General features: G+C 37.4%; 5 protein-coding genes across 5 annotated transcripts; 2 read left to right on the forward strand and 3 right to left on the reverse strand.

The window, feature by feature from the left end:
• LOC148959756 (uncharacterized) lies at positions 1–1006 on the reverse strand. The gene has a single exon (XM_089109947.1). It carries the CDS (start codon positions 1004–1006, stop codon positions 188–190), a length of 819 nt encoding a protein of 272 aa, XP_088966073.1. The 3' UTR covers positions 1–187.
• A 2633-nt stretch (positions 1007–3639) lies between these two features.
• Positions 3640–4800, forward strand: LOC148959757 (uncharacterized). The gene has a single exon (XM_089109945.1). It carries the CDS (start codon positions 3640–3642, stop codon positions 4798–4800), a length of 1161 nt encoding a protein of 386 aa, XP_088966071.1.
• Positions 4801–10442: 5642 nt separating this feature from the next.
• Positions 10443–15440, reverse strand: LOC148959758 (uncharacterized). The gene is made up of 2 exons (XM_089110365.1): positions 15315–15440; positions 10443–11084 (listed from the first exon to the last, which is right to left on the reverse strand). The coding sequence occupies exons 1-2, from the start codon at positions 15438–15440 to the stop codon at positions 10443–10445; spliced, it is 768 nt and encodes a 255-aa protein (XP_088966491.1).
• Positions 15441–15798: 358 nt separating this feature from the next.
• LOC148959759 (uncharacterized) lies at positions 15799–17445 on the forward strand. Its single transcript, XM_089109944.1, has one exon. The coding sequence runs from the start codon at positions 15799–15801 to the stop codon at positions 17443–17445; it is 1647 nt and encodes a 548-aa protein (XP_088966070.1).
• Positions 17446–17922: 477 nt separating this feature from the next.
• Positions 17923–19632, reverse strand: LOC135689186 (uncharacterized). Its single transcript, XM_065206338.2, has one exon. It carries the CDS (start codon positions 19630–19632, stop codon positions 17923–17925), a length of 1710 nt encoding a protein of 569 aa, XP_065062410.2.
• Positions 19633–24509: the final 4877 nt, after the last annotated feature.

Below are 24509 nucleotides of genomic sequence, written 5' to 3' on the forward strand. Positions count from 1 at the left end.
TGTTTTGCTCGGTCCCTACTGTCCCACATACACAGAAAACATGGATACTTTGTAAACCCAGATTGTTGTCCCAACAAAATGTTTACCATTTTCAGGTCGACACAAATCAACCACTCATGCTGATCATAACGTATTTTCTCTAAAACAAATGTTTACCATTATGCAACAAAACACATTTTAGCGATCGCTAGCAACTGTCAATGAACAGTCTCCACTTTTTTGGCTCGTATTGTGCGACCCCTAGTTTGTGCAGGAGTCGTGTTATGTCAGTGCAATACACCAAGTCCTTCTCTTCAGAGAAGAAAGGGAGGTATTCTAGATGTCTGCTGCGGTAGAATGTGATGCGAGTAGTGTCAGTGATGAGATTTTTGTCCTTCAGTCTGGATGCCAACAGTTCAGCTGAGGACTTTGACAAGCTGAGATCACAAACTAAATCATTAAGTTCATTTTGAGAAAAAGGATCGGGGACCTTATCATCAGGTGCGAATTCTTCTTCTTCGTATTCTTCATCACTGGAAAATTCTTTGTCTATAGTCTCAGGAAGGTCCTTAAAGACAGGAACTGGAATCTCATCGCAGTGGGGTACAGGGTGACGTGCTGATTCAAGGTTGGGATACCGAAGGCTGCTCCAGTTTTTCCTGTTGATGCCAGTTGCATCAATGGCACAAAAGTAACAGTCAGTTGCATGGTTCGACGGTTCCCTCCAAACCATGGGAATTCCAAAACTCAAAAAACTCCGTGTTCCTTTGGTCCACTGACGCAGATGCTCCGTACAGCTTTTGCACACCATGTGAGGCGCCCAAGCCTTATCCTGATCGCCAAATTTCATTCCAAAATAAGCATAATAAGCCCGTTTTATGAAATTTGTGACAGAGTTTCTGTTGGGAGCAAGGGTGTATTCACCACAAATGTAGCAAAAGCCACCAGGCTTATTCCTACAAGCCCTTCTGACTGAAGCCATTCGGTAGCATTGAATTATTGAAGCAAAGAAAACAACCATTCTCATTTTGAACCTTTCATCTAGAAGAAATCATAACTACCTTCTTATGCATAACTTTAAAAAACTACAACAAATTTTCGATCACGCCACCTTACTTGATATCTTCACTCCAACCAGACATCGCACAGCAAATAAGAGACATTCTCATTTCACCTCCCCCTAGAAATCCTAATGATGTTTTGAAGTCTGAACTGATAAAACGAACTTCGGCTTCCGAGCAAAAGCGGTTCGACCAACTGCTCATATCTGAAGAACTTGGCAATAGAAAACCTTCCCAACTGCTGTGACAAATGCATCAACTCCTCGGTGACACCAACTTGGAAAATGGCATTTTAATAGGACTTTTTCTCCAACGTTCGCCACAAAACATCTTTCTCCAACGTTCGCCACAGCTGATCTTGGCCTTGACCCCAGACACCATTCAACTTGACATTTTCGCAATTTTTATAGTAATTCAATTTTGTTATTCAATGCTTCTCCTAGCTTGCATTCTAGGAGGGGGGGGGAGCTATGTAGCGACCATTGTTAAACGTATTCATGTTTCCCATTGTAATCTTGTCATTCACACCTTCCATTGTCTACAACACCCTTGTCGCCTCCACTCGTTTTATGTCTATACACCTAGTTTTGTAAAGAGTTAGTTTTCATTTTGCTGGAGAAAAGACGTAATAGAAAAACCAAGCTGATTTGTTCTCTGTGAGTCGATGGCCTAAGGCACTGTAAACACAGCTTGGTGAGATCGTTCATTTACAACCCTCTTAATTAATAGTTCGAATTTAATGCACGGCCACAATACGATCTATTAAATCTTCTCCAGAAATGAGATCTGCTATGATCTTGAACTGGATGGTGCTCAAAATCCAGATCATGTGCCTGTTGAGAATCTAGGATATCATGGAGCTGATGCTGTTATGAGACTTTGTATCATTGAGCTGATGTTGTTATGAGACTTTGTCATCATTTGCCAAAGGACCAAAACTACAAGCTGTTCTTTGTAAAATTCTTTAATTACCTTGAGTTATTGGTAAAGTTGAATGAGAAAAAAATTAGGGCATTTGGCACATTGTGAGCAAATAGGATCCGTGAATGCAAGTTGAAATCAGAGAAAGATCTTGAAAAGAAAGGCAGAGATTCAAATGGTGGAGCAATGGATTTCAACTCAGGTGTTACTGTTGTAAGATGGTATGATAACAGAGCAGTGCATTTGGCATTGATTTATGCGTTCATTGCCCCTCTTGATAATGTCAGACGTTTCTCCAAGTCTGACAAGGATACGCCAAAGATAAGAGGGGAGATGTGATGATTGTTTTATTGTTAGCCGTTTAAATAGAATAACAAGAATAGACTTTATGCTTATGCATAGTTGTTTACGACAGTTTTTATTTGTTTTTTGAAGTCCTCGTTTTGCTAGGCCATGTTTTAAGGAAACATAACATTTTGGTGCACTTCACAGTTTTTCTTTCGAAAATGTCTGATGATGATAGTCCTGCACAGCCTGGACAAGCTTCTCAGCCACGGAGAGAGCAATACGTTGGAATTCCAGGGGAATACGACGAACAAGAGAACTTTGACAGCTACGTGACGCGTGTTAAACTTTTTTGGAGAGTGAAAAAAGTGGCCGAGAGGGAAAAAACGGACCAATTCTTGCTTTTCGTCGGACGTAATGCTTTTGAGAAGTTGATCACGCTCTATTCGCCAGAGGAACCAGAAGGAAAATGATTAGAGGAGCTCCTAGACTTCTTGCCAAATGAGTCCATAGCTGAATATGAAGCAGAACTGAGAAGATTAGCAAAAACATGCGATTTTACAGCTTCTACAGATGCAGCTTTGACACCATTACTACAGTCGCTAAGGGATCAGTTTGTTTTTGGCTTGAATAACGAAGCATGGCAACGCCGGTAATTGCAAGAAACTGGAGTTTTGACCATCACGAGAGCCGTTGAAATAATGAAAGCTGCCGAAGCTGCACAGAAGGATGTTCATCAATTAAACACTTTTGCAGCGAGAGGGTCTATTGATGTTCACGCACTGAGGCCGGGAAGAAAGAAAGCAAAAGCTCAAAAAATGAAGTTTCTAAAGAAAGACGAAATCTTTCGAGTGCAACTAAATCAGTGAAATGCTATAATAGACCCCTTTCACATTGAATTGACTTATATACCAAAACGAGGCTAAAGTTGTTTGGACGCTAACTCACTTAGTGAAAGTACTCCAAACATTCTTATCTTGAGATTTATTAGTTATTTCTTGCGGTTTGATTTGTTAAAAATGGATTAGTCTACAAGTACAAATGAGTCGAGCCACCAAGTAAAGAAAAGAGCTTCGTTAGGAAAGCAGTGTGCAGCGTTTGGTTGCTACAATTTCTTTTATTCGACCGATGGATCCCCGACTGGCCTACGCTTCTTAAAGTTTCCTAAAAAAAACTGGAAAAACGTCAGTGGTGTAATTTAATAAAGCGAGTTGATGGCCTGGATGGGTTCAGAGTTACTGCATTGACTTATCTGTGCCATGAACACTTTACGGATTCAGACATAAAGAAGAATCCTCAACGCTGGAAGTTACGAAGTGGCGCCTTGCCTTCACTTAAATTGCATGAAGGAAACCGCTAGGCCTCTTCTACGAAAACAACTCGAAAAGCTCAAATGGATCGCAGCTCCCTTGTTTCTGAATCTGTAAGCAATGTCTTGGATTCAATGGAGAACACTGTTTTGACGCAAACAAATCTTTCGTTTATTGACAGGCCTTTTTTCCTTGAAAATCCTGGCCCTGGCAGTTTCCCAACAGTCGAGCACAGATATTCCCAAGGCAACCAGTATGATGTAGAGTTGGTTGAATTCGTCAATCTCAAAGAGAAAGTTGAGGAACTCTCTCAAAAAGTTGCTGATTTAAATGATCAACTATGTTCTGCAAAGAAAGCCTTATTTTCTTTTGAAAAATTGCAAGATGATGATTCAGCAGTAAAGTTTTACACTGGTTTTCCTTCGTATTTCTCATTTCAAGCCGTTTTTGAATATTTAAAGCCAAAGCTTGAAAACATGTCTTATTGGCGAGGAACAAAGTCCACCAGTACCTCCACAGACCAAGAGCAAGAACAGAATCTGACTTCAAAAAAACGAGGACCAAAACGAAGGTTGTCACAGTTGGATGAATTTCTTTTTGTCCTGATGCGTTTGAAAGTTGGATTGTTTCTCAGTGATCTTGCTGACAGATTTGGTATCTCTGTTGTTCATGCCTCAAAAATTTTTCCAACCTGGATTAACTTTCTCTTTCATGAATTACCACTTTTGTTTCCCTATCCGTCAAAGGATCTAGTTGCGAGTATGCTGCCAGCTGAATTTAAAAATTATCCTTCAACAAGAATTATCCTTGACTGTACAGAAATACACATTGAAGTCCCCTCCTCCTTAAGATCACAGTCTCAAACATGGTCAGAATACAAACATCATAATATATGGAAAGTTCTTATTGGTATATCTCCCAATGGTGCAATTACCTTTATATCAAAGCTCTGGTTTGGTCGTGTTTCTGACAAAGAATTAACATCTTCCTCTGGTCTTCTTTCTCTTTTGGAACCAGGTGACAATGTAATGGCAGACAGAGGTTTTGATATCGCCAATATATTACCACCTGGTGTCACACTAAATATTCCTCCTTTCAAAGGCTCACGAAATTCATGTATTCATGTAGAGAGAGCTATGGGGAGGGTCAAGAACTATCACATTTTAGATAGTGTATTGCCACTAAGTCTTGCTCCTGTCGCAAACCAAATTTTCACAGTCTGCTGCCTTTTAACAAACCCTTAAAAGAATGATAACTGAATTAAATTTGTATTCTTCAGTAATCAGTAAAATAGTATCTATTATTTAAAAGTACTAAGTAGGTCATACGAAGACATGATAAAAACAGGTATTATAAATTATCGACATTGGGTAAATGACATTGAACGCAATCCTCCTTTTTAGGCATTAACTACAATTTGTCATATCTATTGTTGTCCTATTGCCATTATTGTAGTTCATAGCAGATTAGTCCTTGCCATCCTTTCTAAACAGTGCATTTAAGCTGATTTCATGTTGGATCTTTAAGTCTTTATATTTAAACAAGAAGCCTTTTTAGCCTTTTTCAGTGAGATAACTTTTAGTGAGATGTTCATTGTACTTAATATCTTAATTAAGAGATGGAATGTCAATATGATTCACATTTGTTTTTTAACTGCCTTTTTTCTCTTTGAACACTTTAGGGAATTTTCCCAACCACCATGCAAGTATAATTTTAAGCCTTGCTTAACACGCCTTGTAAAGTACTCAGGCAAGACAGCTCTACAATAAAAGAATTTCAATGCTGGTAGGCAGGAACTTATAAACTGTTCATCATAAACAATTGAATGAACAAATAAGGGCTCTTGATCTCCAAACCAAACAACAAGGTCCGTTTTCTTCAATCCTGAACAGAACATTTGGGCTTGAATTTGATAATAATAAGGATGGCTTATCTTCAACTGAATATCTTTCTTTTTTGTCAAAAAAAATTTATTGTCATCCAAAGCTTCAGCAAGTGTTGAATTGTACTTAGAGAAGGGACATTTGATCAAGTCCCCAAGAATTTTCTTTAAATTTCATAATTCCATCCAAAGAAGCAGCAAGGTAAGGAAAAGATTTGCACACAGTTAAGCCAGGCTCATCAATGATCAATGGATCATAGCCATCTTGAATCACCTTCGCTCTGTATAATGAACACACGTGTGACTCATAAAGTTTGCCATGGTCAGTACTGGCAGAAGAAAAGAAGAATAGTACATGAATTTCAGCTTTGAGGATGGCTTGGAAATCAGTTAGCAAAACAGAAGAATTAGCAAATGGTGAGTTTAGAGAAGGAACAGTTTCAGTGATAAATGATTGCTCGTTTGGTGAATGTGATTTTTCAAGAGAATGAAATGCAAAGAAACAGCTATTTGATAAGCAGGATGCAAGCTTTGATTGTAACTCTTGAAAGCTTTTCTCATTGACTTGACGGATCATAGCAGGTCTTCTAGGATCATAGCAAAGATACTTTGGCTGATTAGACTTGTCATTATCTTTGCAAAATCTTATTCTTTTTATAACTGTTTCATCAATTGAGACAGGAGAGACTGCAACAAAAGAGGTTGGAACATTCCATGCAGATAATCTGGAAGTGCATGATACAGGCTCTGGGCAGTCTTGATAACCTTTTCTGTTGAAATCCTCTAAGGCAAAAAGAACACCTCTGACATGATTGCAGTTACCAAAACGACCCAGGCCTGCACCAGCAGGACAAGTACAAGCTGCACAGCAAACATCTCCAGAAGTACTTAAAAGGATGACAAGGACCTTGTACAATGTATTCGTCATAGAAGCTTTCATGCGGACATCAAAAAAGTGTAATTATTATCCCTTGCCACTGAGAAATGCTTGATGTAGCCTTAAAAAAAACTGGAAAGCTTTCAACTTCTTGTAGGCAGTACTTTTCAGGTGCATATGCTTAAATTTCATTGTTCTTACTACCAGATAGCTATATAGCTGAATGAAAGAAAAGCCCAGAGTCCCCCTGAGGTCTGAAGACCACGGCAAATGGCTGCATTTTGAGGATAAGATGGCTTTGTACGTACACCCAGCGTCTTCTCCAAACAACACAGGTTCGGATGTACTTACGGCACTGATTTCTTGCTGCTCTAATCGCGAAAAAACCACATAGGCACGGAGAATTAGATCAGCCTTGGCACCTGAGACCTTCTCTTTGTAGGCCAACAAAACTTTCTTGAGCTCTTTGACTGTTAATATCGAGAAATCTTCAATGCAGGAAATCTTTTACAAAACGGCGATAATATATCTCAAAGACGTATAGATGCAGAGAGGTTGATCTCTGATGTTCGGCACCGAAACAACTCTAGCCTCGTTTTGGATTTTAAGTTGATGCAATGTGAAAGGGGTCTATTATGGTACCAGGGACATTTCGCAAGAAACTGCCGGACCTCTCATGCCCCTCGTAAGTTCTCGCAGAACCAAGTCAAGCATATTACAGAAGAAACCTTGGATTTTGAAACATTATCTGTTGACTCAAATGAAACAAATCATGTTGCTGAAAGTTTGAAACCATGTCCAAAAGTTGAATCTTTAATTAACAGACACCGATTTACTTTGGAAGTTGACACTGGCTCTGTTGTTACAATTTGTCATATTATTTCACGTGAAGGTATTCATCCATCTCCAAAGAAAATAGAAGCCATAAAGAAATTCCTGAGCCCAAAAATGTCACTGAGCTGAGGAGTTTTTTAGCAATGGTTGTCTATTTTGCCAAATTCTTGCCTCAGTTATCTGCTCATGCAGCTCCTTTGAATGAGCTGTTGAAGAAAGGTATCACATGAAACTGGACTGCCGAAAGATCTGTTGCTTTTAATGGTTCAAAAGATGATCTGATGTCTAAGTCAGTACTAGTGCATTTCGAACCTAGCCTGCATTTAGGACTTGCCTGTGTTGCAAGTGGTTCTGGAATTTGTGCAGTGTTGTTTCATGTTTTGCCAAGTGGAGAGGAACGCCCTATAGCCTATGCGTCAAAGTCGTTAACACCCGCATAGAAGAATTATTCGCAAATAGAGAGGAAAGGATTAAGCATAGTGTTTGGCGTGAAGAAATTTCATCATTTTTTATGGGACATACCTTTCAGTTAGTTACTGATCATAAGCCGCTTGTAACAATTTTTGGATCCAAGAAAGGTATTCCAACTATAATTGCAAGTTGATTGGAAAGATGGTCGATCATATTGTCTGCATATACTTATGAAATTGTTTATAAGCCAACTGCCAAACATTGAAACGCTGATGGTTTCTTATTTGATTTTCGAAGTTGAGTGTTCTGAAAATCGGAGGCGTTGTTTTTCATTTCTCGTTTTGCTAGGCCGTGTTTTAAGGAAACATAACATTGATAATGTCAGACGTATCTCCAAGTCTGAAAGACAATTTGTCAATGTCCCAAGACCACTTGTTGTTCAACTATAAAATGCAGATATTTGAAGAGTTAATCGTTTTGACATGTTTGGAGCATTGTACTCTTTAGATCACAAGAGCCAAATATGGAACATGAAGATATTCTTCTGGATCCTTGCAACTTCTCCTATTAATGGATGGCTAATGTACAGAAGACACTGCAAGCATTTTGGTGTGCCAAAAAAGGAACAGATGCCACTTCTCCTATTCATTTCTAAAATAGCAGATGCAGCCAGATGCATCTTCAAATGCATTGATACCCCCAAGAAGTCGTAGCAGAGGAAGACCATCTCTGGAAAGGAGCTTAGAAGTGACACGAGTGAGTAAGAGTTGTTTTTTCATCATAATTAATATTCTTCATTCATACTATTTTCTGGTCCTGTTGGAATATGAGTGTTTTTTTCAGAATGCTCATCTGCCTGAAAATTAAGACTGAGAATGGAATTCCCAAATAAATGCCATTGTAATTCACATTCGTTTTCATAGTTTTTTGATGCTTCTTTATGTTGTTGATCATAACTTCAAAGCATAATTTAATGCACAGTTGTACGTATATGCGAGTATGGTACAGTGAGGCAAATATTGGTGTCAAGGAAGATCTATTGGGGTGAAATGAGATAGACCTCAATAGCTTTTTTTGTAGTAAGAAGAGAGGTTCCAGAAAGGTTTCATGTGAAAGACCCCAAGCTGTGGAGCCGTAGCAAAAAAATGAGGAGAAAATAGAATAGTAAAGATTTTTTAAAATATCAAGGGGAAGGAAATGTCGGATCTTAATGAGGATACCAGATGTTCTTGACAGTTTCTTAGTTAGTTCTGAAATATGATATTTTCAGGAAAGATGTTTATCCATCAGTAGGCCTAGGAACTTAACATAGCCAGATCTAGAGACAGGCTTCTTACCAAATTTTATAGTTATGTTTTCAACGAATTTCTTTCTTGGTGAACAGAATATGACAAAATTTGTTTTCTTAATGTTAAGCGCTAGTTTGTTTATTTCAAGCCACGACTATACTCTATTAATTCTATAAGTTAGTTTGTTTTTAATAATCTGCTTTTAAAAAAAAGAAAGAATTTTGGATACATTCGGCAAGTCATTTATATAAATCAAAAAAAGTAAAGGTCCTAGTACAGAGCCTTGAGGAACTCCACAGGTCATTTTTCCAGGATTAGAGGAATATCCATTTACTGAGACAATTTGCAATCTGTCAGTCAGGTAAAACTCAAACCACTTTAAAGTAATGCCTCTTATACCACAATGATTCAGTTTTTGCAGTAGAATTTGATGTCCAATTTGATGCAGTAGATTTTTCACAGTATCGAAAGCTTTCTGTAAGTCTATGAAGATTCCACATCCAGTTTTATTAGAGTCAAGTGTACATTTTATTCTTTCAGTTAAACTTATCAATGCATGGTCAGTCGAGTGGCCACTACAAAAGCCAAATTGCAACTCAAAAAGAATCTCATGAAGTTCTAAAAAATTATAAAGTCGCTGATGCATTAGTTTTTCAAAGATTTTGCTAAAAACTGATAATAGAGAGATAGGTCTATAATTTGCCTTATTTGTTATATCACTTTTTTGTGAAATGAAATAAATACTGTTTGGTCCAAAAGCCTTGCCATTTTTAAGTGAGTGTATTATTTTAGAGACCTCACTAGGAGCTGTTGGGGAAATAAAGAAGGTACTGTTATTTGGAGTGTTCAAATACTTAAGGGGGGAATTAGGATTTCTTGGGATTTTCTTTGTTATTTTATCAGCAACTGTAAGAAAATATTTATTTAAATTGTTAGCTATGTTTATAGGATTTGATATTTGGACACCACCTTCATCAGTAAGACTAGAAATTGAGACTGCATCACTATTTGTTGCCTTAGTTTTGATAATCCTTTTAATTTCTTTCCAAAGCAGCTTAGTGCTGGCTTTATTCTCTTCACATTAAGTTTGATTATAGCTTGTTTTACTAGATTTTATCTCATTTACAACTCAATTTCGAAATTGTTAATAGTAGGAGTAGTCCTCAGAAGACTTCTTTTGTTTGAATCGGTGAAATAGCCTGTCTCTTATTCTTATCATGTGCTGAATTCTTGTGTTAATCCAGGGTTTATGTTTAGTTTCTTCTCAGGGCAGTGTCTATCAACAAGTTGGTTTAAAATCATCTAAAAATTTTCCGAAATTATTGTCAACAGTGAGATTATCCTTTTCCAGATAGTCAAAATTCATATTTTGGTAGTCATTTAGGAATTTTGTATTGTCATAGTTTTTATAATCGTAAATAAGTATAGGTGTTATTGTAAGTAGGTGCATAATTTTGAAGAATGGAGAACTGGGGGAAGTGGTCTGCAATTCGGATCAGAATATTTCCACTTGTGACCCTATAATTAAAACCTTTTGAAAATATGTTGTCTATTAATGTTGCTGTTGAGTCAGTTACTCTTGTAACTGAGTGGCTAAAATTGATTAGAGAACATGTTATTTGCAAAGTCACCAATGAGGGTATGATTCTCATAGTTGAGCAGGTTTATGTTGAAATCACCCATTATAAATGTTAACTTATTTTCATTTGCAATATTTAGCATAACCTCTTGCATGTGATCATTGAAAAGAGCGATATCAGTGCTTGGATGGCGGTATGCGCAGCAACATAGTATATTTTTTGACTTAGCATTCTCTATTTCAATCCATACAGTCTCAACGTTCTGAGTTTTAGCACAAAGGTCAAGCCGCTTATTTGTTGTAAGGTCTGATTTTACATAAACACCTACACCACCAGCAGAAGAAAGAGAAGGTGTGTGATGAAATTTGTATCCAGGAATGTCAGTATTTGATAGGAGAGGTGAATCTACATATATTTTGGTTTCTGACAGGTCTATCAGCTGAAAGTCAATGCCGGTATTTCCTAGCAGTGTATATAGTTCATCAAAATGAAGTTGAAGACTTCTGATATTCATATGAAAGAGTGAGAGATCTTTTGATGAGATTTCAATAGCCTTCAGTTTATCAAGGTTATGATAGCTGGAATCAATGTCAGGCTCAAAATTCTCATCAATGTCATAATCAGATAGGTTTGGAAGGTTTTGGATTTGAGTCAACTATTGATGGTAGATCTAAATTCCTAGTTCCAAGCAGAACTTCGTCAGAGACAAAGGTGTACGGGAAAATCTTTGTATAACTTTTTACTGTGCAGAAAAGGCAAGCCCAGTTGACAAAGAGGGTTTCGTCCTTGAGAGCTTCATAATGTTGAGTTGAGATATCATTACATTTAATATGGATCTTGTGATTGCATTGACTACAGCACAAGTATTTTTGGTTCTTATGAACCCTCTTAAGACAAATGGTGCAAATAGTGCTGGAAACTAGGAAAGGGATTGAACTTGCATTCTGTAGTCTGTCTATAATATGGTTGGTTTTGTATTTGATAGAGGCTATCTGGTTTAAAGAAAAAAAAATTGTTAAAAGAAGCAAAGAACTAAAAAACAAAAAAACAACTTGATACCTTAGTACTGAGCTGAGGATTTTCAGTCAGATACAAATGTATAACTAAAAGTTTCGCAAAAGCAAATGTTATACGACAAAATGGTGACAATTAAAATTCTGGTTATTCATCTAGAGAGTCAAAGTATGCTGTAGATTGAACGAAGTCCTTTTCACTGTAGGTATACTTTTTGAAACCTGAGCCAATGTTAATAAGCAAGGTTTCAGGGTAGGACAGCTCTATTTTCCATGACCTATTGTGAATCATAAAGAATCTTCAGATCTTAAGGAGCTTTTTCCTTCTGATCATGGTTTGAGCAGAAAACAGCTGCTCAACTTTAATTGTTAACTTGACTTTCTTTGTTGTTTGGAACTTTGTGTTCATGATTCTTTTTGACTGAGATAAGACTCTGTTTGAATCCTGCCATGTTTGAAACTCAGCATAAGTAAGTCTCGGGGCAGTGACAGAAGAATCTTTTCGATTTACGCTATGGGCTCTATCTATGATGATCCCTTTTAATTCACATTTAGTGAGATGCTTAGAAATCAATTCATTTGACTGCTCCCAGCTTTCACTTTTTGATTTTGGTTCTGGGAAGCCATGGAAGACAAGGGTCCTTCTCATGGTTCTATTTCTAAGATCTTCGATTTCCTCTTGAAGGCCTTTGATAAGACCTTGTTTTTTAGCACCTCTTCTTCCAACTTGTTGATTTTATTAGAATTTGCTTGTGAAATTGATTCTACAATGTCTGACTTTATCACAAGTGAGATCATTATTTGAGTGCAGTTTCCCAATATTTTTTTCGGCAACTTCTAGTCTTTTGCATAAATTATTTTGTAGCTCATTAAACCTTTCATCAATCTTGGTTTCAAGACATTTTTTAGATCCTTGTGGAGTTGATTCACCCAAGCGGGCTGCTCCTGTTGCATCAGATCAATAGACTCACCTGCATCCGACCTAGGCATGCTAGGCCTATTTACAGACTCAGCTTCAGAAGTTTCTTGGGAATCTTCGAAGTCCTTGCTTCCCAAATCAGCAGTTTTTTTTCTACCCGTGTTTATTTTATTCATAGCTTAAATTTCACATTGTAATCTCTATGATGTTAAAATATAATTTAAACTAGTTTCACATAGTCCAATAAGCGACCTCACACCATTCCAACATCAACAACTCGGATTGAGTCTAATGACAAGAATGGATTGAGCAGAATGAGATACAGATTTCTTGGGTCATTCATCAATGGAAGCCAAGGATTGCCTTTGAGAGATTTCTAAAAGTCTGTGGAATATTTTAAGTAGAACCATATTACGTTTCGATTATTTTTGTCAATTGGCTTTTTTTGTTTTTGCCAAATTAGCTCCTAGAATCATATGAAAAAGATTATTCATCATACTAGGTGTCAGAGTTATTCAAAGTTACTAGTTGACTTGCTACCTTTGATGTGATTCAATATCAAATTTCTTATCAAAGTATTAGCCGCAGACACAGTGACTCAGTAAAGCACGCCGTAGTGGATAAAAGGTTGTTGAAAAAATATTTGTATATTCAGATCCAATTTTTACAGGTTGAGCTTCATGTTTGATGTTTGAGTTTTGGTATTTGGTGTCCGAGATTTGAACTTTTTGTCTGAGATTTCAATTTGTTGTCCGAGATTTGTATTTAGTGTCCAGGAATTAATTTTTTTGTCCAAGATTTGTTTTTAGTGTCCGAGATTAAATTTGTTTTCCAAGATTTGTATTTAGTATCTGAGATTTAATTTGTTGTCCTAGATTGGAAGTTGTTGTCCAAGATTTAAATTTTTTTTCCAAGGTTAGTATTTAGTGTCCAAAATCAAATTTGTTGTCCGAAATTTGTATTTAGTATCTGCAATTAGCATTGCGCACGAGATTTGTGCCAACCACACAGTGGTTTTAGAGTTGTTAGATGGCTGATAACATTAGTCAGCCTATATTATCGACAATAGTTGACCAGATTGGCGAGCTGTCTTCCAGTTTCACGACAGGAAACTGTAAGACTCTTCAAGTGGCACCATCTCCCCAGCAATAGAGAGTTTAAGAAAGCTGAATCGTAAACTCTCCAATGCTTGAATGGCAACAGAGCTACAAAATTCTTTGAAGTCGAGCCAACACTAGATGAGTATTTCTTGTAGATATAATTGATTCAAAAGACTTGAGAACCCGGAAGATGGAGCCACTTGGCACTAGATGCTCACATACCATAAACAGCTTTTTTAAAAATTATCACATTGATAAAGTTCTTATGGTATCCCTGTAAAACCACACTAAATATTGCTACACATATTGCATTGTCAAACTTTCTCTATTATTGTTTTATATTCTGTTTAATAGCCACCTCTGTTTTTTTATGCTCTTTTGTTGATAGCTGCTCAATATAAAGCTAAGAGAGGAATATAATCTACTCCTGAATGTAAGTTGTACTTCTGTTAAAAAAACCAAATTGCACTGTCAGGCCAACATGCAGGAATTCGGTACATTCCAAAAGAAATCGGTACATAGCTTTTTGATGAAATCCTCTCGCATTTTAAATAATAGCTACAGTGAATATTGCTTATAATCTAATAATCAGTAGCTGGATCATTAATATGGCAAATATCCAAACTTGAGATGAAATGGCATTATGCCATTTCTCAACTGGAAAGGATATGTGCCATTATCATAAATAGTTGCCGTAAAATGTCTATGTGCAGCAGCTTTTGATAGAAAAAATAAATTAAGTGTTCAATTAAGGGTGTTGCTTCAATTGATAATTGCAAACTCAAATTAGAACAGAAAAAAAAACAGGGAAACCTTGGATAAATTGTTGAAAAGGTAGTGCAGGGGTACTACAGATAATTTAAAACCATTTTAGATATAAAACAGTTATAATACTATCAGGTTCTTATTTGATTGACAAATAAAACGTAACTACAGTTTACAGTAAAATATGATTAACTGCAGAATCAGACTTTATTTAAAAGGTAAAAGTATAGTTAAAAAGTACAGCTGTAAACAAATGAGCAACTGTGCTGTGGTATTAATGAATTTAAAGACGCTGGAACTGTTTAAAGGCTAACAAGAAAGTCTGTAAAACTTTACCACATCGGGATCACAATTTTTGCTTTGGAATTAAAGAAAAAAATTGAATGTTCTTTCTAAGGGAAGGACAATGGCCTTAAATAAAGCATAGGCCATGATGCACTTTAGTTGCAACTTAAAACCTACAAATCAAAGAGTGTACATCTGGCATTAACCACTCTATGACAGACCAGTGGCAATAAACAGTTATTATATATGCTCTAATGTGTTTGTGAAAAAGTTGGAATCAGTTTTTGTAAATTTGACAGTTTTATTAGGGTAGGCTTATTCAAAAGTTGATAGCAAAAAGGGGAGCTTGGTTAAATTATTTTTGTATTTGCTGTTATGACTGTTAACATATTAAGATTTGACCAACAATTTATTAACAATATCAAGCAGCAGCTGGTTCTGATGTTGCATTTGCCCTTGCTGGTGCTGAAACATTGCCATCATTTCCGTGTCTTTATTTACCCTTGCCTCAATTTTTTCTTCATTTCTAGCTCTTGTTGCTCAATTTCGCACTCTCTCTCCATTACCTTTCTTCTTTCTTCTTTTCTTTTTCTTTTATCTCAATATCTCTTCTTCTTAATTCAAACTCTTTGCTTTTTAGTTCCGTCTTTCGCTCAAATAATGCATCAATTCAGTATCCTTGTCCCAATCAGTCTTTTTTCTTTCTTTCCTCTGTCCTGACTCTCCCTCTCTCTTGTCTTGGCCAACTTTTCCATGGATGGCTTTCAGATTGATTCTCCAGTTTCCTTCTCCTTTTCAACTACTTTCCCTTCAAACCTTAACATAACAGCTTGTGCCTCAGTGCACCTTTCAATAATGTCTTGAACTGCTTGCTCCAGTTCAGTGGGTTCTGGTGGACTGATACCACTAGCAGGCTCTTCCTCTGCCATCTTTCTTTCGAAGTTCCTCTCCAACTTCAAAAAACGGTCTCGGACTTCCCTTCAGTCTACCATAAAATGTGGTTGGCCGATTTTATTTAAATTAGTGACCACCTTATCCCAACTGTGACCATGCTCCCAAGTATGCATTTTAAACTGGTAAGGCTTTTCGACAAGGATTTCTCTACAGAGCAGTGTGTCATGCTCAAGAGTCCATATCATTTTTGGCCCAATTCACCGTTTTCCTTATTCACTCGGAGCGCAATGCATTCTGGTACTTGTAGTTAACAACAACACGGCAATCGGCGCGCTCTTCAAATCATTGCAAATATCGCTCAATCGCACTGTACGGCTGTTTACGATTTAAAAGATGGATAACCCTTCAATTACCAAAGAAACAAATACAGATACTTCTTCAAACAATCGCCCTAGTTTTTTTCAAAACTCTAGCCCGGGGCAACTCGCTGTACTACACCAAAAGCCAGAAGCTGTCGATATGGGAAGAGTCCTAAGAGTAGGCCTATGTGATGAGATCCCTAAAAAGCAATCAAAAGCTGGTGGATTCACGTGTTGCGTGCCAGGTTGTTTCAACAATAGCAAAAGAAACCCAGCTCTTAGTTTCTACCAGTTTCCGTTTGGAAATCGGCAAGAGAAGATCGACCTGAGGAAAAGATGGATATCCCTCATCAGTCGCAAGGACTTCAAACCAACGAATGGACACAGGGTTTGTTCGGTACACTTCGTTGGTGGAAAAAAGACTTACATGAGCAACGTGCCGCTCATCGTTCCAAAGGCAACTCGTCCCAGCATACCAAAACCAAGAGCAACATTTAAATGTCGTAACAGAGCCCTCACGGAAGAACGATTCGATCGGGAAAAACTTGTCGAAGTAATTGCAAATGGTGATGAGAACTTACCTGAGGCAGTTAATTCTGACAACCAGGCAAATGAGCTTGCTGCTCTGAGGAAGCAAATGGAAGCAAGGGAAAGACAGCACAAAGATGAAATAGAATCTCTTACAAAAATATTGGGTCAGGCTAAAAAAGAGAATGAATCAATGAAAGCAAAGATTAAACAAGTATCATTTCATGTTGATGATATAAAGGATGATACTGAACTATTTCATTTTTATACTGGTTTCCAAGATCATGAAACATTTCTGATATTTTTTGATTTTCTAATGCCAGCAGCAGAGAAGCTTATATACTACAAGTCAAACACAAATGCAGATACAATTTGCCCTGAGAATCCAAAGCGTGGACCAAAGAGAACACTGGCACTAGAGCAAGAGTTGTTTCTTGTCCTTGTACGTTTACGGTGTGGACTTTTAGAAAAAGACATAGCTTACAGGGCAGGTATTTCTGTTGGGCATTTTTCTAGGATCTTCATCACCTGGATTGATTTCCTATATACAAGGCTTAGACAGCTGCCAATATGGGCATCAAGGTCAACTATTGATGAAACAATGCCAAATGCATTCAAAGAAATGTACCCAAGTACACGTGTGATATTGGATGCTACTGAAATATTCATGGAAATGCCTAGTTCACTCAGGTCACAGAGTGAAACATACTCTAACTACAAACATTGCAATACTGCAAAGGACTTGCTTGGTATTGCACCTTCAGGTGCAGTAACATTTGTGTCACACCTATATGCTGGCAGATGCAGTGACAAAGCAGTCACAAGGGATTGTGGTATCCTTAACCTTTTGGAAGCAGGTGATACAATCATGGCTGACAAAGGGTTTAACATAGAAGATGATCTTCCACCACAAACAGGGCTGAATATACCCCCTTTTCTCAAGGAAAAAGCTTCATTGACATTAGAAAAAGAAACAGAAACCAGAAGAATTGCCTCCCTACGTGTACATGTTGAGCGAGCCATTAGACGAATAAAAACTTTTAAGTTACTGAAAACAATATTTCCAATTTCAATGTCTGCTAATTTGGATAAAGTATGGGTGGTTTGTGCATATCTATCAAACTTTTTACCACCACTTATAGCTAAGAAATAAATGTGATTTCATACAATTGAAAAATTTTTTTTGTCTTTGTATCACTGTTTTTTAGGAAATTTCTTTTATCATTAAATTAAATGGAAATACACTTTTCATCAATTAACTTGGGCAATGGTTTTAAATTTTTTGCATTTCAATTTAGGAAGTGAGAGGAAATTGTCTCCTGTGTCACAAAATAATTTTGCCCCTACCCCACCTACAACTGTAGCATTTGATGACTGTAGCATTTCCTTAAACATAGCCATTACACCATTTAAACTCTAATTTGATTTCAGCTCAGCTCTAGAAATTCAGTTTGTTTGTTTTTTTTCATGATCAGAGAATTTTGGAGATGAAAAAATTGTCCTGACTTGTAAATTTTCCCATTAAGACATGACATTCTAACCAATGCCAAAATGACATAGCAGTTATTTAAAAGCAGTAAAAACAGATTTCATTTGGCTTCAACGCATCATAAATATCATATATTTTAATTTATATCAACATAAATGTTTCAAAAAATGTTGCTAACTTTGGTAACATTACAGTTTTCCAAAAATGACAGTCACATTCTAAACGTTGCACATATATATCTATGTCAGTATAAACAATAATGTCTAGCCATGAAAGGCCAATTATGTTCATTATTCCTTGGCATTGATAATAATAATGATGCTTTTCTTTCAAATTTGGCCCAGATCCTGAATCTCCCATGAAAAAGTTTTTATCTTGGCATGAATCTTGAACAGTTAAGTTCCTTTTTGTGTAAGGGCACTTAATCTCTATGCCGCCTACAAGCATCCCATCTTGAATTATCAATCCATCAGGGCTTGCACCAAGCCATGGCCATTTAGGATTGATCATCAGACCGCACTCAACAACATTACCTTGGTGGCAGAATTCTGTTTTGTACCTTTCTAAAGCCACCTTTTCCTTTTCAATGCCCCATTGTAACCCTGCTGTATTTGGCCCAGTTCCATCCCTCCTTTTAGCTATTTGATCAAGAATAGATTTTGGAAACACATTTTCCCTTCTTCTTAAGATTCTGCCAAAAAGGGATGATGTCAGTCGCTTTGACCTTTCTAAGAACCAGCGGTGGCTGCTTGCCTGTTTTCTTGTTTCTTTTTCAATCACTTTAATATCTTGTAAAGTGACTCCAACATTATGGGCTATACTGGCTGAAGTGGCCTTGGCAAAAAGACTAGAATCCATCTCTGCATGCATGTTTTTGAAAATATCATATGACATTTCCATAAAATTGCTGGATGGTGCTAATTCTTGTGCTGGATTTCCAGAGTGTTCAAAAAAGTCACAAGGTTTAAACTCGTTGCCTTTCAGAGTTTGAGCTAGTAAGTTGGCTTTCCCAGCCTTCTCTAAAGATTCATACAAACTTTGAATTTTACTACTGGCAACAACCTTTGCAAATGGAGGGGTTGCACAGAAATCTGTTCGGCTACCTGAAACTGCTGGCCTTTTACGCTTGCAAGACTTGTCTTTTTCAGGCATAGCTTTCTCAAAGCTCAAGTCTGCAAATTTGACAGCAACAGTTGAATTAAGTTTTCTTCCAGGCTCACACCATTTTTGAAGCACCTGAGTGCAGGTCAAATCCTCTGGAACGCAAGGCAGGCCCAAATTCGAAAAGTCCAGAAGAGTATACAGGAGTGCAGCAACATGTTTACAACAACCACCTTGTCCAGCTTTACAGTTGCATTTTGCTTTAACTACTGTTCCTGTTGATTGGTCTAAATGTGCATAAACTATGTATTTAATGCTCTTCATTGAAGCAGAAACAAATGCTTTTACCAAAAACAATGTAACGCAACCATATTCAACATCTGGTTTGACCCTCACTTTGCTCAAGTACCCTTCTTTCCACAACTTGTAGCCTTGGAGCTTGTTTCTGTAGGCATTCGGTGCAATATGATCAGGCATGTTCATTGCGTTATCAATAAGTTTCTCATTCAAACGGCTTTCCTGAAATCTAGGCATACATTTCAAATCAACGGTCCAGCTTCCATCTCTGAGATCAACGAAGTTATCATCGAAGGTAACGTCACTCCGTACCGCCATTTTGCTGGTAGCCTCTGGTACTTCTTCTTGCTGTAATACAACGAGTTGCCCCGGGCTAGAGTTTTGAAAAAAACTAGGGCGATTGTTTGAAGAAGTATCTGTATTTGTTTCTTTGGTAATTGAAGGGTTATCCATCTTTTAAATCGTAAACAGCCGTACAGTGCGATTGAGCGATATTTGCAATGATTTGAAGAGCGCGCCGATTGCCGTGTTGTTGTTAACTACAAGTACCAGAATGCATTGCGCTCCGAGCGAATAAGGAAAACGGTGAATTAATAGAATATTGAAATAGAATAAAAATCAATAAGGAAACATATCAAGAATACATTCTTATTCAAAGCTAATTTACCCTGAAATCTTAACAAGCAATCTGTGCAATGATTAGATTTTAAAACTAAAACCACTCTTCATAGTATTTCTAGAATTTTATCATGACATAAAATAATTCTGCTGAGGCTGTAAGCCTTTTACAGTTCAATTCTATTCTGAGTTTTACTTGTAATTATAAAACAGATCTTGGTTTGGCTGAAGGGGTAAGCTGAAAACATGAGCTCTAATCTGGATTCCGGTTCCTGGATCCTAAAAGGTGGGATGTTATTATTTTTTGTATCTATATTTTAGTTGGCATGTACACAAAACGATAATAAATTTTGAATAACACTTACTACCTTGAAATTAATACCAAAAATACAAAATAAGGAACAAAAATTGACACATGTATTCTAACAGCTAGCCTACTATTACAATTGACTTAGTACTGAGCTTGGTGTTTGCTTTAAAATTTGGCACAAATGAATGGTGATAATACAGCTGTGGACAATATGTGCACTACAATGTTCACCAAATTTTGGTTTGTGATCAAAACTACTCATGGCGGTGATGTGGGTAATCTATGTGTCACTATGCTGTGATCGTTGAGCCCATAGCAAAAGAAGGGCATAAGTGGAATATGAATATAAACTTTATCAAAATGTCAAACTCTTAATTACCTTGTTTTATTTCATGTAATAATTTCGGTAGTATTCTGGAGGCTAGGTTTTCACTTCTTTAAAAAAGTTGGAAACAGGGCCTATAACACGTCTAAAGGCGATTGTAGAAGACACGCTTACTCCAATCAGAGATGCTATTATTGACTTACCAAGCAAAGACCACTTTGACAATGCAATAGCAAAGATGACATTAGAAATCAAGAAAAAGATGAAGTAGCAACTTGTTTCACGCGACAAAATGATTATCAAGCTTGAGGAAAAAATTGCCGATCTTGAATGCAAACTCAAGTCTGTTGAAAATCTTGAGAGGAAACTCGATGACCAGAAACAATATAGCTGCGGGAGTTGCATTCAAGATTATATAATGTGGAGGCTACGTCAAGGAAGACCAGTCACAAAAAAGACTGCATAAAGATTGTCAAAGACGTATTAGATGAAATGCAGTGTTTACCAAGTATTGTCAACATTGAATAAGTTGCTGATGCTGTGCCAGTGATTTCTGAGTAATGCAGAGATGTACCATTTTCACTCTCTGATAAATTTAGAGAAGAATTAAAAAGAATGGAGCATCTTGGTGTCATTAGAAAAGTAGAAAAGCCAACAGAACGGGTAAATTCATTTGTTCTGGTTTTTCTGAGCTTCCTCTTTGGTGCTTTGTGGTCATTGGCAACCCTCACAGGCCCATTGTGTGCATCACTTCCATCCAAAGATTGCAGAGAACCCTCATCAGCATCACTAGCAAGGTCTGTGTTGTACTCATCCTCAGCTTGGCAAACACAATTGAACTTTGGGAATGTTTTATAAAAAGCGAGGAGCTCCTCAGCACACCTGTAACTTTCCAGCTTGTATGCCTTGCAAAAACCCTCAAAGGCTTTCTGGAGATCACGGGAGGACTTGTATTGTAGCAGGAGGTGAGGAAAGCGACTAGGGGCAAACAAATAAAAGCTTCCAGGTTTGCTCTTCTGGAATCGATTCGTTTTTCCGCTGGATACTTTATTGATTAAAACATAAAATGTCTCTCAAATCCAATGACCTGACGCTGTCAAAGCTGGGTCATCCTTGATCTGCTCCATCATCCTGCGATTCGAAATCTCGTTGATTTCCACGCTACTTCTACAGGGTCAAAGTCTTTGCAATCTTCTATGGCTCTTCCCGTAACTTATCAAGCTGAGCAATGGCACAATCAATCATGTTGACTGCCTGGCCAAAATCTATATCAATACTTTGAAGATATCGGCTTAATGGACTAGTAACAGAAAATATCTCTCTAAAAAGGTGGGCTGTAGCAACTAACTTCTTTGACTGGAAACATTCCAATAGCCCTGCAGAAGTGCACCGTTGATTTCCTTCAAATGAGGAGTCAGTTGAAACTGTCTTCAATGCGGATATTATGCATTTATAATGCTTTTAGACTGTACCCCCGGGAACTGCAACTAACAGTGTTGATTCGCTTCAAGGAAATCACTTTCAATTTCATCTCTTTCTGAATAGCTTCATAAAGGTCATTGATCTTCTGTGACTTTCGGAACAAGTTGTAAAGCTTTTTGAGGCTATCAAAAAAAAATTGATTACTTCGACAGATGCTCCAGCAGAATCAGAGAGAACAAGATTATGTGTTTGTGCAATGTACATACAGGACATGCGCTCTAAATTTCTCTTTAATAATCGCTTGCAACCCTTTGTAGCAGCCACTCATATAATCACCATCATATGTTTGGGCAACCAATTTTGCAAATTAGATTTCTTTGCCAGTAAGAGCGGCGGCAACGCAGATGTATATCTCAAGTGCAGTTGTTCCTGGTGCTCTTTTACAGAACAAAAGGTGTTCTGAGCATTGATCAGCTCTCGTAACTACTCTAATGCAAACAAGTTACTGCTCATGTCTGATGTCTTATGTACTGATGTCTGAAGTAGTATCAGCAATTAAAGCTCTGCAGTCACGTATCTTTTTTACAAGTTCTGATTTTATCTCATCTCCAATAATATTTATGACTGCCTTCTGTGTATTTTGGCTGAGAAATGTCAGCTTTGAGCCTCTTCCTTTCGCACCTCTTTTATCACCTTGGTGCGCTTTAAGCATTTTGTGCCGGTAAGGCTCCATCCGGATAAGCAGAGCTTTTTCTTCAATCTTAAGATTCAAACCAACGATCGAGGCAGGATAGAATGTATGGTGCTCCGCGTCTATAGCTATGGATTGGTTAATTGGAAAGCTTATACAATTTTTTCACTTGAATTTGACATTTTTTCTACAAAATTGACTGTTGCCTTTTAAAACTCATCGCTTCTATTTATATCTTCTCTGCTTCCTTCTTCAGGGGCATCATCATAATCTGGGTCAGAATTGATAACTGTGCTTTTAGTATCACTGATACAAACATTATATGACATTGAAGCAGGATCATCTCCTATAGCCTTAGATTTCAGGTTCTCAAGCTCAATCAAGCAGTTTTCTTCTCCTGCGATAACTTTCGTATTTATTTCTGCTTCCTCAGTTTCATGCATTTCTTTGCTTAACTCATTTTTCCCTCCATTAAAGTATTTCATGATCGCAACACCAAGCTTGCTCTCTTCTTCCTTTCTTGCAGATTTTGCTTTTCTGTTTTCTGCACCAGATTTCTTTCGTTTTGGTGGTTGATAAGCAGACGTAACTTGAAAAACAGTATATAGTCATGAAAAACGTAATTTACTTGTGCACAAATGGAAGCACTGTATATAGATTTTTCCCGGGTAGTTTGTTGCTTGTGGATTCCTTTCCTTCAAATATCTTGTTTTGAATATAGCCATCCATGTCTAAAAAGCAGCTTCATCAGTTTCTGTAAATGAAGGGGTAGAGTTGCATATAATGTAAACTCCAAAGCAGTAAACCACATCTCTAGCTTCATTGTGTTTCTGTGGAAGAGCAACATATCCTCCTAGCAGTAAACACATATCTCTTTAAAAACGAAAACAACAATCGAAGCAAGCATAGAAGAAATCTTTCACAAACATTTGTATGATATGCAAATCCTCCAGGCCTATCAAAGTCAAGGGGAAGAAGCAATCATTGAAACTAATACAAACTTTCTCATAATGCCGAACTCAACAAAATCTAAAAAAAGCTGCAGCGTTTAAAGAGGATGAAACTATGCTCACAGAAATATCAGGAATTGATCTAATTACCAAAGAATGCAAAATTCACACAAAATGCTACAATAAGTACACAGTCATTTTTAGTAAGCAATCGGCTTCCCTTGCTTCTACTGCTGTACATGATGCCACTGAAGAAGTACTTCAAGTAAGCAGAGAACAGCGTACAACTGACTTTATTTCTGTCTGTTCTTATATAAGAAGTCATGTAATAGGTGTAAACCAAAGCGTCTCAACGAAGGTTTTAACTGAAATGTATGGTTTCAACAAGGAGGACACCAGACTACGTTCTAAAGATAAAAAGAGGTTAGAAGCTGATTTCAGTGATAGCATCCTCTTCCTCACCATTTCTCCCCGTGAAGCTCAGATCGTTATAAGTAGGGACCTACTGTGACAGTTGATTTTATCCTGTCTTTCCTCATCCGAAGTTTGATATCATACAAACTTTGCAGTTATGCAAATATTGGCTAGCCCTCCAATGACTGCCTCTGCAGAGACCTTTTACCCTCTGTTGACGATGATAATTTATTACGGGAACCTAATAGTAAAAAGAACTCTTGCCCCTATTTTTGATATTAGCCTTTTTGATAATGTGTTTAAAACCTAAATATCCTGAAATACCCCTTGTTCCATGAAAACCAGCCGTTTAAAAAAGAAACGCACTACCTTTTACAAAGTTCTAGCTCCAGTGGTTTTAGCGATCTATCCCTTTCTTCTATGCTTACTTGACTCCAGTGTCAGGTCAGGTTCGCCTGCTACTGGTAACATGTAAACCAGTACAACCTGTTCCATGGTCGGGTCGTCGGCGACTAAACCGGCTCCCCCACTTGGTCACTCTGGTGATCTTGTGAGGTGGGTATGTGGACACCCCGCAGGACAAAAAACAAGACCTGACAA

Source organism: Rhopilema esculentum, chromosome 9 (assembly GCF_057945365.1).
Source record: "Rhopilema esculentum isolate cy_ngs chromosome 9, ASM5794536v1, whole genome shotgun sequence".
Classification (NCBI taxonomy): Eukaryota; Metazoa; Cnidaria; class Scyphozoa; order Rhizostomeae; family Rhizostomatidae; genus Rhopilema; species Rhopilema esculentum.

Bases quoted from the DNA above. Each gene is read 5' to 3' on its own strand.
- LOC148959756 (XM_089109947.1), bottom strand. From the start codon at position 1,006: ATGAGAATGGTTGTTTTCTTTGCTTCAATAATTCAATGCTACCGAATG.
- LOC148959757 (XM_089109945.1), top strand. From the start codon at position 3,640: ATGGATCGCAGCTCCCTTGTTTCTGAATCTGTAAGCAATGTCTTGGAT.
- LOC148959758 (XM_089110365.1), bottom strand. From the start codon at position 15,440: ATGGCAGAGGAAGAGCCTGCTAGTGGTATCAGTCCACCAGAACCCACT. The intron at 11,085-15,314 runs GTAGTTGAAAAG...TACCATCAATAG, and splicing joins TGTTAAGGTTTGAAGGGAAA to TTGACTCAAATCCAAAACCT.
- LOC148959759 (XM_089109944.1), top strand. From the start codon at position 15,799: ATGGATAACCCTTCAATTACCAAAGAAACAAATACAGATACTTCTTCA.
- LOC135689186 (XM_065206338.2), bottom strand. From the start codon at position 19,632: ATGGATAACCCTTCAATTACCAAAGAAACAAATACAGATACTTCTTCA.